This window comes from Chrysochloris asiatica, unplaced genomic scaffold (assembly GCF_000296735.1).
Source record: "Chrysochloris asiatica unplaced genomic scaffold, ChrAsi1.0 scaffold00018, whole genome shotgun sequence".
Classification (NCBI taxonomy): Eukaryota; Metazoa; Chordata; class Mammalia; order Afrosoricida; family Chrysochloridae; genus Chrysochloris; species Chrysochloris asiatica.
Window position 1 is genome coordinate 18857243 of NW_006408536.1, and position 15979 is coordinate 18873221.

Here is a 15979-nt window from a genome sequence, read left to right on the forward strand (position 1 = left end):
TGTGTGTAGCTGTGATGCTGTTACAGTGCCACTTGGTTAACCGATTAGAAGAGAGCCATATTTGTGTGCATTCCAAAAAAGGTGACCCAATGGAATGAGGAAATCATTAGTATCACATGCAAGTAAAAATTTTAACACCAGAAGAACTGCCCATATTGGACAGGTTTCAGCGAAGGTTACAGACTAAGACAGACTAGGAAGACCACTTCTGAATGGTTAGCCATGGAAAACTTTACGAATAGCAGCGGAACATTGTCTGATATAATGCCAGAAGATGAGCCCTCAGGTTGAAAAGCACTCAAAATACAACTGCAGAAGAGTTGCTTTCTCAAAGTAGAGGTGACCATAATTACGTGGACAGAGTAAGCTTTTGGGATCTTCATTGGCTGATGGGGCACAACTCAAAATGAGAAGAAACAGCTACAAACATCCATTAATAATTGAAACACAGAACGGACAAAGTATGGGTCTAGGAAAACTGGAAAATTTCAAAAGTGAAATGGAATACATGAAGATCAATATCCTAGACATTGTTGTTGTTAGGTGCCATGGAGTCGGTGACGACCCATAGCAACCTTATGCACAGCAGAACCAAACACTGCCCAATCCTGGGCCAACCTCACTATCGTTGCCACGCTGAACCCAATGCCACGCTGAACACTTTGTCAATCCATCCTAGACATTAGTGAGTTGAAACAGACAAGTATTGGGCATTTTGGATCTGACAATCATATGGTTTACTATGCCAGGAATGACAAATTTTAAGAGGAATGAAGTCACATTCATTGTCAAAACGAGCATTTCAAGATCTACCTTGATGTACAATGCTGTCTGTGGTAGAATAATGTCCATATGCCCACAAGGAAGACCAGTCAATACCCCTATTATTCAAATGTACCCACAGACCACTAAAGCCAGTGATTACAAAATTGAAGAATTCTACCAACTTCTTCAGTCTTAAATTGATCAAACATGCAATCAAAACATAAAGATAATTACTGGTGATTGGAATGCAAAACTTGGAAACAAAGAGGAAGGATCTGTATTTGGGGAAAAAAATGGCCTTAGATATGATGCTGGTGATCTCATGACAGAATTTTGCAAGATTAATGAATTATTCATTGCATTTTTTTCCTACAACATAAAAGACGACTAGACACATGGAAAGTCAGATAGTGAATAAGGAAGACCGTAGAAGAATTGATGCTTTTGAGTTACAGTGTTGGAGGAGAATATTGAAAGTGCCATGGGCTGCCAAAAGAACCAATAGATCCATTTTGGAAGAAGTGCAGCCAGAATGCTCCTTGGAGGCCAAGATGGCCAGACTTTGTCTCTCATACTTCGGACATATTATCAGGAGGGACCAGTCGCTGGAGAAGGATATCATGTTTGGTAAGGTGGAGGGTCAGAGAAAAGGAGAAAGACCCCCAGCGAGATGGACTGACCAAGTGGCAGCATCAATGGACTCAAGCGTGTCAACAATAGTGAGGTTGACCCAGGATCGGGCAGTGTTTCATTCTGCTATGCACAGGATTGCTATGAGTCTGCACCAACTTGATAGCACCTAACAACAACAACAATACACATGGACCTCACCAGATGGAATACACAGAAATCAAACTGACTACATCTGTGGAAAGAGATAGTGGAAAAGCTCCATTATCATCAGCCAAAACAAGGGCTGGCTGTGGAACAGACCATCATATGCAAGTTCAGGCTGAATCTGAAAACAATTAAAACAAGTCCATAAAAGTAAAATATGACCTTCAATATATTCCACCTGGATTTAGAGATCATCTCAAGAACAAATTTGATGCATTAGATAGTAATGACCAAAGACCAAAGAGTTGTGGGAGGATGACATCAAGAATTTCATACATGAAGAATGCATGAGGCATTAAAAAGACAGGAAAGAAAGAAATGGATGTCAGAAGAGACCTCGAAACTTGCTCTTGGGCATAGAGGAGCTATAGTAACTGGAAGAAATTAGGAAGTAAAAAAACTAAAGAAAATTTTTCAAACAGCAGTTCAAGAAGACAAAGTGCAAGACCTAGAGTTAGAAAACATCTACATGTCCAGACCTTATGATTACCTATGTATTTGCTCGTCTTTGTTATTAGACAGATGATGTATGAGTACATGGGAGAAAGCAATGTGAGTCAGTAATTAATGGTCACCATTTCTTATTATTGGAAGGGCATACTATCTCATATGAGTGGGTTTCAAAAAGTTCATGAAAAAAAAAACACATTTTCTTTTCCTTCCATTTTTCCATGATCTTTTTGAAGCCTCCTCTCAAATCATGGAAAGTTGGAATAAAATTCTTACTTAGTAAAAACAGGTATTTATGACACATTTAAAGTAAATCACCTAACAACCTCATAATTTACCAAAAGTAGGATGATCTGTTGTGAAAAGTAGGGCACTGCATAGGACAGCTGCAGAGGAGTGCATTTGCACTTGATGGAGACACCTCTCCAGACAGGGCTGGAGACCCCCAAATCTACTGAGGGCCACAGAGAGTGGCTAACTCTTATATCTGCTCCTCCATTATATGCATTCTACAGAAAAGGAAATTCAAAAAAGAAAAATTCTTCAAATGCACATCGACTGCCCATACTGAAACCACATTTCTGTATATCCTTTGTGCATGAAGAGAAATCTGTCTCTTCAGGAAAGTAACCTGAAGGCAACACCTCAAAGGAGGTGTTCCTCAGAGGGCACCACACTGCAGAAGCTGGCTTGATTCTCCCCAGAGGAGCAGAAGATACCATCTATTAGGAAATAAATAGCCACACATTGTTTTTTTAAAACTACAGAAATGTCCTTCAACCTACCCTTTGACTTCCATTGCCTTGCAATGGTTTCAACTGGCGTCAGACAACTCAAGCAAGAGTCTGTGACTAAACCTCCATTTACTAAACATTTCTAGCAGTTATTCTGTGGAAGGGGAGAGCAGGTCTCAGAAGCTATCATCAGAGTGAAATACTGGTGATGATGATACTGACTTCAGTGAGAATGATGGCCTTCACACTGACCATAACAATTCTTCCTTTTATTGACCTACATGTAAAGATCAGGAAATAGTTGGCTATGCTCATGCCCTAATGGCCCAACAATGTGGGGATTCCCCAAATGCCTTTTGGAGATTACCCAAACCAGTCTTCATTTGTTTTAAAAGCTAAAAATCCTGAGGAAGGACCTTCTAATGGGATTTGGGACTCTCATATCTATTTCTCATCAAACTTATTCTAGTTCATTAGACCTTGTTAGTCCGAAGCTACTGAAAATACAAGTATATGCAGTAGCATAGTGGATTATGAGCTAGACTGTTACCTACCAGTCACTCTCAGGAGAAAGATGACGCTTTCTGCTCCTGTCAAGGTTTACAACCTCAGAAACCCTCTACAGGGTTGCTATGAGTTGGAACTGATTCCACAGCACACTGCCACCACCACCACCACCACCACTAAAAATACAACTTTAAGACATTTACTAGGAAATTTAAAGCTTGGTTAAAGTAAGTAATTTGGCTAGCATCTTCTGACTTAGTTTGGCTATACCTAAAATTAACCTGTAGACATTCAAGAGAGTATCTCACCAAATTAAGTTTTATGGGATAAAGCAAAAGAAAAAAAAAAACAGAACTGCAGATAACTCTGGTGGTTAGATTTGGAAAAACTAAGTCTCAAGTAATTACCAAGTATAGAAGAGAATGCTATTAAAAGTGGATTTTCCAGAGTCTGTAAAGAATCAAAGTTATTAAAATTCACAGTACATGCATTAAAACTTATTAACAAATAAAGATCTTTTACCTCACTCCAATGCGAGTCCCGAGGTTGTTGGCTTCCTGACATGGACTCAGAATATGAATCAAATAATGCACACTCCCACTTGGACTTCGGAAAGGCTAGGGAACAAAAAGAATACATAAGAACAGATACGTGGTCATGGTGGTCATTGTTCCCTATCAACTTTTCAGTGCCTGTTGACTAACTACATAAAGAAGTGAGCTCTCATACGTCACTAGGGCACACAAACCACACTGAGGCAGTATTTTAAGTTCTTTACATCTATAACCCAGTAATTCTATGACGCCCAGTTTACACACCATGAAACCAAGAAACGGTGTCACTGAGTAATATCCTCCAAAAGTCACGTGTCTGGTAATGGCTGGAGGGTCCCTGGTGTCAGAATTTCAAATCATAGCATCCTGACTCTTTCCCACATTAATGATTGCTATCACAACATCTAACTGTTAACTATGCTATTAGCATCATTTCTCAATGGTAGTGAGTATGGTGATAGTTTAATACTGTAAACATTAATTAAGGAAATACATTATTTCAGCTATGGCTATTGGCCATAAATATTGGCCTGGTTTTCTAGTGATGTATGTCTAAGATAGTATCTGGCATGCTCTTCTCTTTCATTAGCAGGAATCACAAAAATAACAGCACAAAGTTTTGCTGATTTAAAACCAGCAAGGACCAATCACTATTATGGGGTTTTCCACCCCACAACAGAGACAGAGGCTGTTCATTGGGAAGCTGAGTGCATTTACATGAGGGCGAATAAGAAGCAGTCTACTTGGTAATCTAATATTCAGCACTCAGGCGATTTCTCAGAAGCAGATTCGGCTTCATCATTTTTGTCAGTAAGTAATTCGAAAAGAAATGTCTCAACTGCTAGAAGAGCTGTTTATATTCCAAAGGAAAAAGCAGATGGGCAAGGGAGAAGAGCACAAGTGGAATGCGGGACCCTATCCAGAGAAGCAGCGACACCAAAAATGGAGGCAGAGATGGGGACATGGAGAGATGGAGCAGCTGAGGACTCTGGACTCATGGGAAGAAAGGGACAAAGAGATGGCAGCCAGGAGGCAGGCTTGCAGAATGTGCCCATCTGTGGTGTAAATTATTATAGATGCCTGAGTGTTTAAAAAAAAAAAAAAAAAGAGCTAAAACGAAGAGAGAGAAATACTGTTAACTGATGGTACATGGAGGGGATTATAACCATTGTAATGAAACGAAGTATATGATTTGTTGAATGTAAAACTGATGATCTGCCCTATAAACTTTCACTCAATCCACAATAAAAACTTTTTTTAAAAAAGCAGATGGGGTTGATAATAAAACAGAAACTACATATCAAATATCTACATATCAAATTTGATTAAGCTTAATAGCTTTTAATGCATTGCTTCTAAAAAATATTGGAGGGGGTAATCAAATACTGCACAGGGATTGACCCCCTTCGACTCTCTCTGTGGTCAAAGTCCCCTGCAGTAAAGTACTGGCCACTAAGATGTCACCACTGTATGTGGCTGAGTACAAGCATCTACCTGTCCATTTGCTTTCTCTGCTCTGAACATTGTTGAGGTCAAGTGGGGCAGACTGTGGCCTGGTTGATTTCTCCAACTACACCTGGTCAGCTCATGGTTTTCTGGGTTAGAACTCAGCAAAACAACTTTTACAAGCATCACTGTCCCATCCAACCCCAAGGAAAGTTTTAACCAATTGAAGATTTCTCTTTCTAGCCTACAATCAATTTCTTACCAGTTGCCATTGAGTCGATTCCAACTCATGGCGAGCCCGTGTGTTTCAGAGGCGAGGTGATGGCTGTATGATTAAAGCCTTATCATGAGGGGTCTCGCCATATCAAAGCTAACAAGCCCAAGAACTACGAATCCTATCAATTAACTACTAAATTGCTTCCTAAATGTGTCCATTTCCTCTCCATCTCCACCATCACCTCTCCAGCACAAGTCACAGTCGCTCTAGAGGAGACTGCTGCCAGAACATTCTACCTGATCTTCCTGTTGTCCCTCAAAACAACAGCAGGGTCATTTCAGGGGTTCTGACGGTGCCATTTTCCTATTGGAGTTACTACCCATGATGAGGGTCAGAGAAAAAGAGGAAGACCCGCAACGAGATGGCAGGTGGCATCACTGATGGCGTCAAGTGTGGCAGCGGTAGTGAGGTTGGCCCAGGGTCGGACATTGTTTCAGTCTGCTGTGCATGGGGTCACTATGAGTCGGTTCCGACTCGATGGCACCTGACAACAACAACAACAACAACAACCCATGATCTGGTCCCTGCCTTCCTCATCGGCCTCAAGCTGAACTGAACCCCCCTTTTCCTGGCTTGTCCCACTCCAGCACCTCTGGTCTGAACCATCTAATCTGATCCTTCCCACTCTCTCCCGCCTCCCAGGCACACCTCCTGATTCCTGTACCCATAGACCACTTTTCCTGTCTACGTAGGTAAAAACCTACTTAGTCCTTAGGGCATTCTTCACATTTCCACTCAAATACTGGAGGAGATCTCCCCTAAATTCATGCAGCCTCTGGTTGCACTTCTAGATCACGGCACTTGTTACCAGTTTGTGAATTTCTTTAACATCTATCCTAATTGCTGACAACCTACATGAGGGTAGAATTCTGTTTTACAGAGCACCCTAACCCCCAGGAATACCACAGTGCCTCTCACAAAGGAAATAAGGGAGATTTCTTGAACTACATGGTAAAAGTCTATGCAGCCTAGTCACCTAGACAGGAAAACAGCAAAAGCTTCAACCCAACTGTTCCTGCCCACACCATTCTGCTTTCCCCATTAGGGAAAAAGGATGATTTCTATAATTAAAAGTAATATAGATTCAGATACAATTTCTGTTTCCATACTTTACTCAAAACAAAAACATGCTTGTATAATTTGCATACATGGTCTCAACTAATTGATACTTTCCACAAATCTCATGGATTAAATTCTTTAAAAGACTCAATATAGATTAATTAGAACAATGTTGGAATTAAATAAGAACTAGGTTTAAAGAGAGCAGTAGTTAAATGGGATGCTAAAAAAAAACTGAACAATAATAGGAAAAAATAATAATAACAGGAACATTTATACCTTGCAAATAGTCTAAAAAAGAACAGAAAAGTCATAGAAGTTTCTGATCGGCATGGTGAAATATTTAAAAATTAGCTACTCAACCCTCAGGATTTACCTAAAGTTTCCTGTCACCGAATATGATGTGTTTTATTATTTAAGATGACTCCCACAGGCCCAGCAATGATGTGTGGATGAGAAGGCCCTTCAGCTGCTGTTTCTGTAGACATTCATTCTGACAGCCTGGATAAAAGACCAAAAAACCGTAGGGGCCCTGCTTCCCGCAAAGGTTTCCCCAACAGCAGAAGCAAGTCCAAAGGAACTATTTGCAGCTGTGAAGGAAGCCAGAGACTCTCTTTCACCTGTTCACCTGCTTTTTGCTTGGGTTTTCCATCTTTGAAAACTGTCATCAGCAGCTTTTAAGACAGGCCATGAAACCTACACAGTGAATTCTCCCACACAGTGTGATGACCTAACAGAGGTGCCATGGCCATGGTACAGCCACTACAACAATCTAGCATTGTTATTGTTGGCAATGAAGTGCCATCAAGTTGGTTCTGACCCATAGTGACCCTGTATAGGGTTTCTGAAGAGTAACTGGTGAGCTTGAACCTTGTAGTTCAAATGGCTTTGCAGTCTGGTGCGTTAACCCACAGCGCCACACCAGGATTCCAGTGGAGGCATTAAAAGCACCTAAATGACCCTGCGCATCAGACCTTGGTCCTCTGTTGTTGTTAAGTACTGTGGAGTCGGTTCCAACTCATAGTGACCCTGCACGGGGTTTCCGAGGCTGTAAATCTTTATGGGAGCAGAACGCCTCATCTTTCTCCAGCGGAACCACTGGTAGTTTCGAACTGCTAACTTGCTAATCCCCATTCAAAACCAGCTACTGTTGAGTCGCCTACAATTCAGGGGAACCCCACGCGCGTGTGTGTCAGGATGCACCTGGGCTCCATCTGGTTTCAGTGGCTGATTTTTCGGAAGCAGATCACCAGGCCTTTCTTCTAAGGTGTCGTTGGGTGAACTTGAGCCATTTACACTACCCAGGGACATCATTATGAACAGATAAAAGCCCCAGGAGGTCCCATTTCCAAGAGAGGGAATGCCTCTAGGACCCCACACTGACTTGGTAACAGGCACCCACACTCTCCAAGACAGTGCTGGGAACATCACCACCTTTTTGCCACAATCCCGAAGAATCAGAGTGAGAGAAAGAATGGAGAGACATCAATGAGGAAAGAGAGCCGTTTATAATGGTGCCCGCATACAAGCTAACTGCTGGGGAGCTCTGAGAGTCTTCCCCAGCCTCTAAGGAAGGGGACACAGTCTCATACAGGCAGAAAGCAGCTGCTAGCAGCAAAGTCCATGCCCCGAAGTTCATACTTCCATCTGCACTCTGATTCTCCAAGTCATACATTTTTGGGGGGACCTTTGGAGCAGGTCCCTCTTCCCTCAAAATGTTTCCCTGTTCCTGGCACCAGCCATGAGCCTGGTTGTCTCTTCTTTTGCCTGAGATCCTCCCCCACCCTCATCTGATTCAGAAAATCACCAAATTTTTATATGAGGGAGTTCGAGACCCCAAGACTTATATAGAAATGACATTGGCCACTTTGAATCTGGTGTCTTCATGAGACCTTTCCCAGGTCTTACCACAACATGAGCACTTTACTGGGAGTAATCCCATTGCCTCCTTTACTCCCTGCTCCCTCTTGCCAACGGTGACCTGATGAAGCTCTCTTTTTCTAGAGACCTCCTTTAACAGATGAGAAAGTTTGTTGACCACACCAGATGTTTCTGGACTCTTTCAATGGGAACTGGTCCTCTCTGAACAGTGGAAACCAGACCACTTCTACACTTTTTGGAAAAGAGGAAGAGACACTTGGTTTTTCTATCAGACAAATGAATGTTGGGCCCACATAGTAGTTTGGGGGTTTTGTTTTGTTTAAAACTTTTTCTTGGGAATTGAGTGAAGGTTTACAGAGCAGATCATCAGTTTTACATTCAACCAATGCTTCACTATAATGATTGAAATCGCTTCCACGTACCATTGTTATTAAGTCTATTCTGACCCATAGCGACTCTGTAGAGGGTTTCCAAGAAGCAGCTGGTGAGTTTGAACCACTGACATTGCAGTTCAAACAACTTTGCAGTCTGACGCATTAGCCCACAGAGCCACACCAGGATGCCATAAGTTACCAGTATTTACCTCTACTCACTTTAAGTCTTGCACTCCTCAGTGTCTCCTGCTACCTTCATCTTTTCTCTGCCAACCTCCCACTTCTTGTATGTTGCTCTCCCTGTCACCCATGTTAACATGTGTCTACCCTCGAGCCAGTGAATTACAACCCCTTCCCTCCCACCCCTGGAAATACTGAAGAAAATTTTGTTTAGCACAAAAACCTTTTCTTGAGTTTTTACAACAGGGATCGCATACAACATTTGTCCTTTTGTGATTGATTAATTTCACTCAGCATAATGTCCTCCAAGTTCATCCATGTTGTGAGGTGTTTTGCAGATTCATCATTATTCTTCGATGTTGCCTGGTATTCCATTGTGCGTACACACACCAAAGTTTGTTTAACCATTCTTCTGGTGATGGGCATTTGCTATTGTGAACATGAGCGTGCCTATATCTGTTTGTGTCACAGATCTTGCTAGATCATATGGTATTTTTATTTCCAACTTTTCAGAAAGTGCTATACCATTTTCCACAGTGGTTGCAATGGTGGAAATGTAGAGGAGAAAGAGGAAGACAATTCTACTCCAGCCTGCAGGTGTGATCAACTTTGGGGCAATTACATGGCTGTCCACATGTGCGTGGATGCATACATATCAAGCTGCACACACACATTTGCTGTCTAAGAGAGCCATTCTATTCTCCAAGCTCACTCGGGGAAGCTGGGATAATCCTAAAGTGCCAAGTCACTCACTAATTGGTTCTACTAGATCTTCCTCTTCAGCGGCTATCATTCTGTAACTTACATGGCAAGGTGAGGGACTTTGGTCTGAATTCATGCAGAAGGCACTGGCCTGGGTTTAAGAAATGGCTCCAATTTGCCTGGATCTGACACGCTATGAACATCTAATAGCAGTTCAAGAAAAACAACTGTAGATACCAAGGACTCCCCCAAACAAACTAGACTCGCTTGAAAGAAAGTTCTAAGGCCTGGATGGAAAAGCGTCTAAGGTTCATGGGTTCAGATGAGACCTTACCTGCCTGCAGATACTCTGGTTGCAGAGTTGGCGGCAGGCCCTCGGGCAGTGGGTAACCGTTCTTCCGGGCCACAATGAGATGAAACGCAGCGCAGAATTCAGGCAGGGTCAGGGCCCCATCACAGTCAGCGTCACTGAGCTCCCTGAAGGTAAGAGATGGTGTGAGTACCAAGACAGGTCTTAGAAGACAAGCTCTTCAGGCTCAAATGTGCACGCATGGCTCCAGGCTCTCTTATGATGGTCCTGCAAGATCGCCAAACCCTCCTGACCCAAATCATTTCAAATCGAATGGACCACTCCAAGGAAGAAAATGACTGATCAACAACACTGGCATCAATAACACTGTATAAACAAAAACACAAACTGATCAGGCTCTCTGGTGAGTCTGATTTATAAAACTGAGTTTCCATTAGAGGTGAGAAAAGAACACTTGGAAATGTGTAATGGATGATGGCTGAACAACATGCTTTTGTTAAGTACCATCAAGTCACTTTTCTATTCACAGTAACCCTAAGTGACAGAGTAGAACTGCCACATCGGGGCTTCCATAGGCCGTAAAGGAAGCAAGGTCACTTAGGGGACCGGATCGCCAAGTCTTTCTCCCGTGGAGACACTAGGCAGGTTCAAACCATCAACAGTTTGGTTAGCAGTTAAGCACTTAACCACAGTGCAACTAGTTCTCCTTGCTGTGCTCTGTTGTGGTGGTTGTTGTGTGCCATAAAGTCATGGCGACACTCTCTGACAGAGTAGAACTGCTCCATAGGGTTTCTACGCTGTAAACTTTATGGGAGCGCAATGCCAGATCTTCCTCTCACGGAGTCCCTGAGTGAGTTCAAACTGCCAGACTTTCAGTTACTAGTCAAGCACTTAACTGTTGCACCCCCCAGGGCTCCTCTTGAATTATGTAACTACATAATAAATATGACTAATGTTGCTGGATTGTACATCCTCACAACTAGACAAATCAGCAACATCATGTCAAGCAAAGAGGAAAGACTGAAGTTGTGAAGGATTTCATTTTACTTGGATCCACAATCAAGGCCCATGGAAGCAGCAGTCAAGGAATCAAACTATGTACTGCACTTGGCAAATCTGCTGCAAAAGTCCACTTCACAGTGTTAAAAAAGCAAATGTGTCACTTTGAGGACTAAGGTGTGCCTGACTCAAGTCATAGTTATTTTTAAGTGCCTCACATGCATGGGGAAGGCCGGATAATGAATAAGAAAGGCCATAGAAGAATTGATGCCTTTGAATTATGGTGCTGGCAAAGAATACTGAAAGTACCATGGACTACCAGAAGAACAAACTTAGAAGTACTAAGAATGCTCCTTAGAAGGGAGAGGATGGTGAGACTGTGTCTCTTGTAGCTTGCACCTGTCATCATGAAGGACCAGTCTCTGGAGAAGGGCATCATGCTTGGTAAAGTGGAGGGTCAGGGCAAAAAGAGGAAGCCCATCCACGAGATGGACTGACACACAGTGGCCGCAACAATGGGCTCAACCGTGGCAACACCAGTGAGGAGGGCTGAGAACCAGGCAGTGTTTCATTCTGTGGCACATAGGGTTGCTATGAGTTGGAACCAACATGATGGCAGTTAACAAGAAGAGTGTTGAAATGGTAAATGTTTCATTATATATACATTTTCCACAATTGGAAAAAAAAAAAAAAAGGTATAAGGAGATTGATGTGCACAGTAGACAGGCATTCGGTCCACACAGGCAGGCTGCTGGGAAGACCCCTAGGCTGCACTCAGCTGTTTTCCAGCCCTTCTATAGTTTATAAGAAGTGCATGTTCCATTGCTTTGAATCTTCATTTTCCAACTTGAAGGAAAAGGCTTGTATTTTTCTAGTCATGCACATTTTTTAATCAAATTGTTCTTTGCAGGGACAGGGGAAGGGGTGGAATTACCTCCTGGGAAAATACAAGTCAGCTCAATAAATATTTTTTGTATTATGTTTTAAGATAAAGCTAGCAACAAGGGAAGGCTGGACCTAGATAAGACAGAAAGGAAGAAAGGAAGACTCCCGAGAAGGCTTATCTCATTGTTCCCACCCGAAAAGGCAACACAGACCAATTTATTCAGCACAAAGTAACCAAGACTCCACCAGCTCCACCATCCTCTTCGGTGTCCACAGACAAGTATACACATATCAGGGCAAAAACCGAAGGCAAGTTTATATCGAACTGTACTAGAACAGTTTTCCTAATGGACAGAACAATTACCTAAGGTAAGCTCTGGAATTCCTTTGGACTTACAGAGTCATGTCTTCCTCCTTAACTATGTAGAATATACAAGGGGGCTTCAAAAAGCTCATGAAAAAATGGAATTAAAAGATAATCAAAACTTTTCCTCAAGCTTTCTGATGCTCCCTTACAATAACTCTGAATCCTCGTCAAATATTTAGAATACAGTATCCCTGAGTTCTCCTCAAATATTAAGAACACACTAACTCCTGAAAAGGAGTCCTGGTGTGGCACTGTAGGATAAGCACACGATCAGCAGTTCAGATCCACCAGCCGCTCCTTGGAAACACTATATAGGGTCGCTATGACTCAACAGGAAATTCTGGTGTGGTGCTGTGGGTTAATGCATTGAACTGCAAAGTCACTTTGAACCGCAAGGTTGGCGATTCAAGCTTACCACTTGCTCCTCAGAAACCTTATACAGGGTTGCTATGGCTCGGAACCAACTCGAAGGCACTTGACAACAACAAGAACAACTCCTGAATACACTGTCCCTGAGTCCTCCTCAAATATTGGGAATACACCAACCCTGAAATAGGAGCCCTGGTGACACACTGGTTAAGCATTTGGCTGTTAACTGAGAGGTCGGTGGTTGGAACCCATCAGCCACTCTGTGGGAGAAAGATGCAGCCATCAGTTTCCGTCAAAAGTCCAGCCTTGGAAGCCACATGAGACAGTTCTACTTGCCCTATAAGGTTTGCTATGAGTGACATCAACTTTGACATCTGGTGTGGTGCTATAGGATAAGCACTGGACTGCTAAGCACAAGGTCGGGGGTTCAAACCCACCAGCTGCTCCTCGGAAACCCTATACAGGGTCGCTATGAGTCAGAACCAACTCGACAGCACTTAACAACAACACCAGGCATCAAAACTTGACAACCACAGGTTTTAACCCTGCAACAGTGGTCCAAGAGCCTGCTTCAGGGGCTGGTAGGAGCATTCTGGGCTTTGTCTCTACAAAAAGATAGGAAGCCTCTTGCCAATGGTGTAAATACTGGGAATCCGGCTTAAAAAGACTGTATTCTTTTCAGAACAATCATGTTACTATTTTTTCCTACCTTGAAAAGCTTGTAAAAAGAAAAAAATGAAGCCAGAGTATACTGGGAAAGAGCTTAAACCCAGCTCCGGAGCCCTGGCTCCCATGGTATGCACAACTATTACTGGAATCGTTTTCCAATAAGATGCACAAAATGTAACAATATTTTCAATCCTTCCAGAATTTTTACAAAATCCTTGTGGGAAAAAATCGCCACATCAACTTTCCAATGCTACATTCTGTATTTATCACCATGTGGTCTCCTGCTCAGTCCTGGGTAAAACTCACTCACACCCAGCCGGGGCTCTGCAGAGTCCCTGAGCGTTTGCACAGGTCAGACCCAGCCTTCTGGGCCCCAGGGTGCAGGTTCAGCAGTGCAGTGCCAGGAGGCCCAGCAGAGAGACCCAGCCAAAGGACGAAGCTCAGAAGCAGCGAGAAGCGTCAGCTAGACTGCCAAAACCTTTCTTGGCCTATCACACGGGGCACAAGATAAGTTCTGAAAATAGAATGTGTAAGGTGGATACTCTAATATGTCTAAAACTGCAACCGGAAAAGGGATTTTGAAGATAATAATTAGGAAATTCCTTTGAAAATAATAGCTCACACTATGTGCCAGGCACTCTTAATTATATTTTAGGGATAATAACTTCTTTCATCTTCATAGCAACAAAGCTTGGAGTTTTAATCACTCTTCTTATTCTGTTAAAAACATTAAAAACTAAGACTTTTAAAAAAGCCAAAGGATAGGAGATGCTATGTGGTATTAATTGTACTTACCATATATAGGAGAGTTCTGGAATGGAAAGCTTTGATTTAGTGAAGAAGTTCTTAGCCACAGAACCTGTCAAGAGTCATTGTTTAAATAAACCATTAATTACTTATCTAGTGCAGCATTCACATTTGTCTGACAAGAAATCCCCATCTCTTCATTCAGTAATCCCTAAACACAGCCACAAATAAAACATTTAGTCATCAAAGCCAACTAGGGGTCATGTGACAACAGCAACATGGGCAAGAGAAGCAATGACTGAATACTCACTATGACACATGCAGATTATATAAATTAATGTCTACTTCGTTTTAACAAAAATCTGACATTTTACTAACAACTCAAAGAACTAATCTCAAAATTATTAAAGCAAAAATCTGTCAGGCACTTATAACAAAACAGTGAAAAAAATAACACAAGGTCATTAGTAGAATGGAAAGCCAAAAAGAAGAAACTTAATCCTACTGCACAGAGATAAAACAGACATCTTGGGAAAGATTTTTTTTTTTTTTTCTTTTTTTGGTGAGATTTAAAGTCTCTTGGTGGTTGTTTTAGAAACAAACCCAGGAACCTCTTGCAACCTTCTTTGTTGCTGTTGTTCATTGCCATGGAGTGGGCTCTGACTCGTGACGACCCCACATACAAAAGCGCAAAACGTTACTGGTGCTACACCATCTTCTCTCTGATTGTAGCCACTTGGGTATGTTGAGTACCTCCCAACCAAGGGGCTGTATCATACAGCCCTGTATTTAACAATGTTCGGTTGGGAATCCTAGGGCTTCCACTGACTAATGTTCAGAAGTTGGTCGCCATGCCTTTCTTCCTAATCTTAGCCTAGAAGCTCGACTGAAACCTGTCCACCATAAGTATCCCTGCCAGTATACGGAATACAAACACCATTGCTTCCAGCACCAAAGCAGCATACAAACCACCACAGTACAACAAAAGGGCAGACTGATATCTATGCCAACCCAACATTTTACCTGGGTGAATTCTAGGGTATGAAAGTTACATTTAATAAAGATATCTTTAAAAAAATCAAAACTAATAGTAATATAAGGAGCTGTGGGAACACAGGGCACTAATCATTGGGCTGCCAATCAAACAGTTGGTGGCTCAAGTCCACCAATCACTCCATAGGGAAAGATGAGACGATATGCTTCCGTAATGATTTACAACCTTGGAAACCTCAGGGAGAGTTCAACTCTGAAGTACGTAAGGATACTATGAGTCAGAATCGACCAGACAACAGTGTGTGTGGTTTTTCGGTTTTACTGCATTACATGAACTTCTCTTGATCCTAATCTTGATCAAACTAAGCTTTAAAAGGGGCATTTGAGAGCCTATCATGGGAATGTGAACAATGAAGGCTTGATGATGTTAAGGAATCGGTGCTCACTGCATTAGGTGTATCAAAGAGTTATGGTTGTATTTTCCAAAGAAGCTTCATCTCTAGAGCTGCACCTTGAAATACTGTCAAATGGTCTGGTTACTGGTAACAATCATCTGAGGTGAGACATAGAACACAATTGCTGGAGCTGTGTGAGAGCCACACTACTTTTACCTACACTGGAAATTCTGCAGAAGAGTAACTTAGAAAACAAGAAAATCATTCCTGTGTAGCACTGTAGGTCAGCGCTGGACTGTGAACCATAAGGTTGGCGGTTCAAATCTACCAGCTGCTCCTTGGAAACCCTACACAGGGTCGCTAGGAATCCAAACCGACTCAATGGCACTCAACAACAACAAACTATTTGCATTTATTTTGAAGAGACTCTCTCAAGCAGTAGGAAAGGTGGTGGTTGTTGTTGTTATTGGTGTTAAGTG

The 15979-nt window shown here is 42.2% G+C and overlaps 1 protein-coding gene across 2 annotated transcripts in view; it reads right to left on the minus strand.

Moving 5' to 3' along the window:
* The window catches only part of REPS2 (RALBP1 associated Eps domain containing 2), a 284312-nt gene that overhangs the window by 99563 nt on the left and 168770 nt on the right, over window positions 1-15979 (minus strand). For both annotated transcript variants that reach the window (XM_006835601.1, XM_006835600.1), the window contains exons 7-9: window positions 14161-14224; window positions 10101-10243; window positions 3816-3910 (exon numbers count right to left, since the gene is read on the minus strand). In XM_006835601.1, coding sequence (XP_006835664.1) covers window positions 3816-3910; window positions 10101-10243; window positions 14161-14224 — 302 coding nt within the window. The remainder of the gene's footprint in view (window positions 1-3815; window positions 3911-10100; window positions 10244-14160; window positions 14225-15979) is intronic.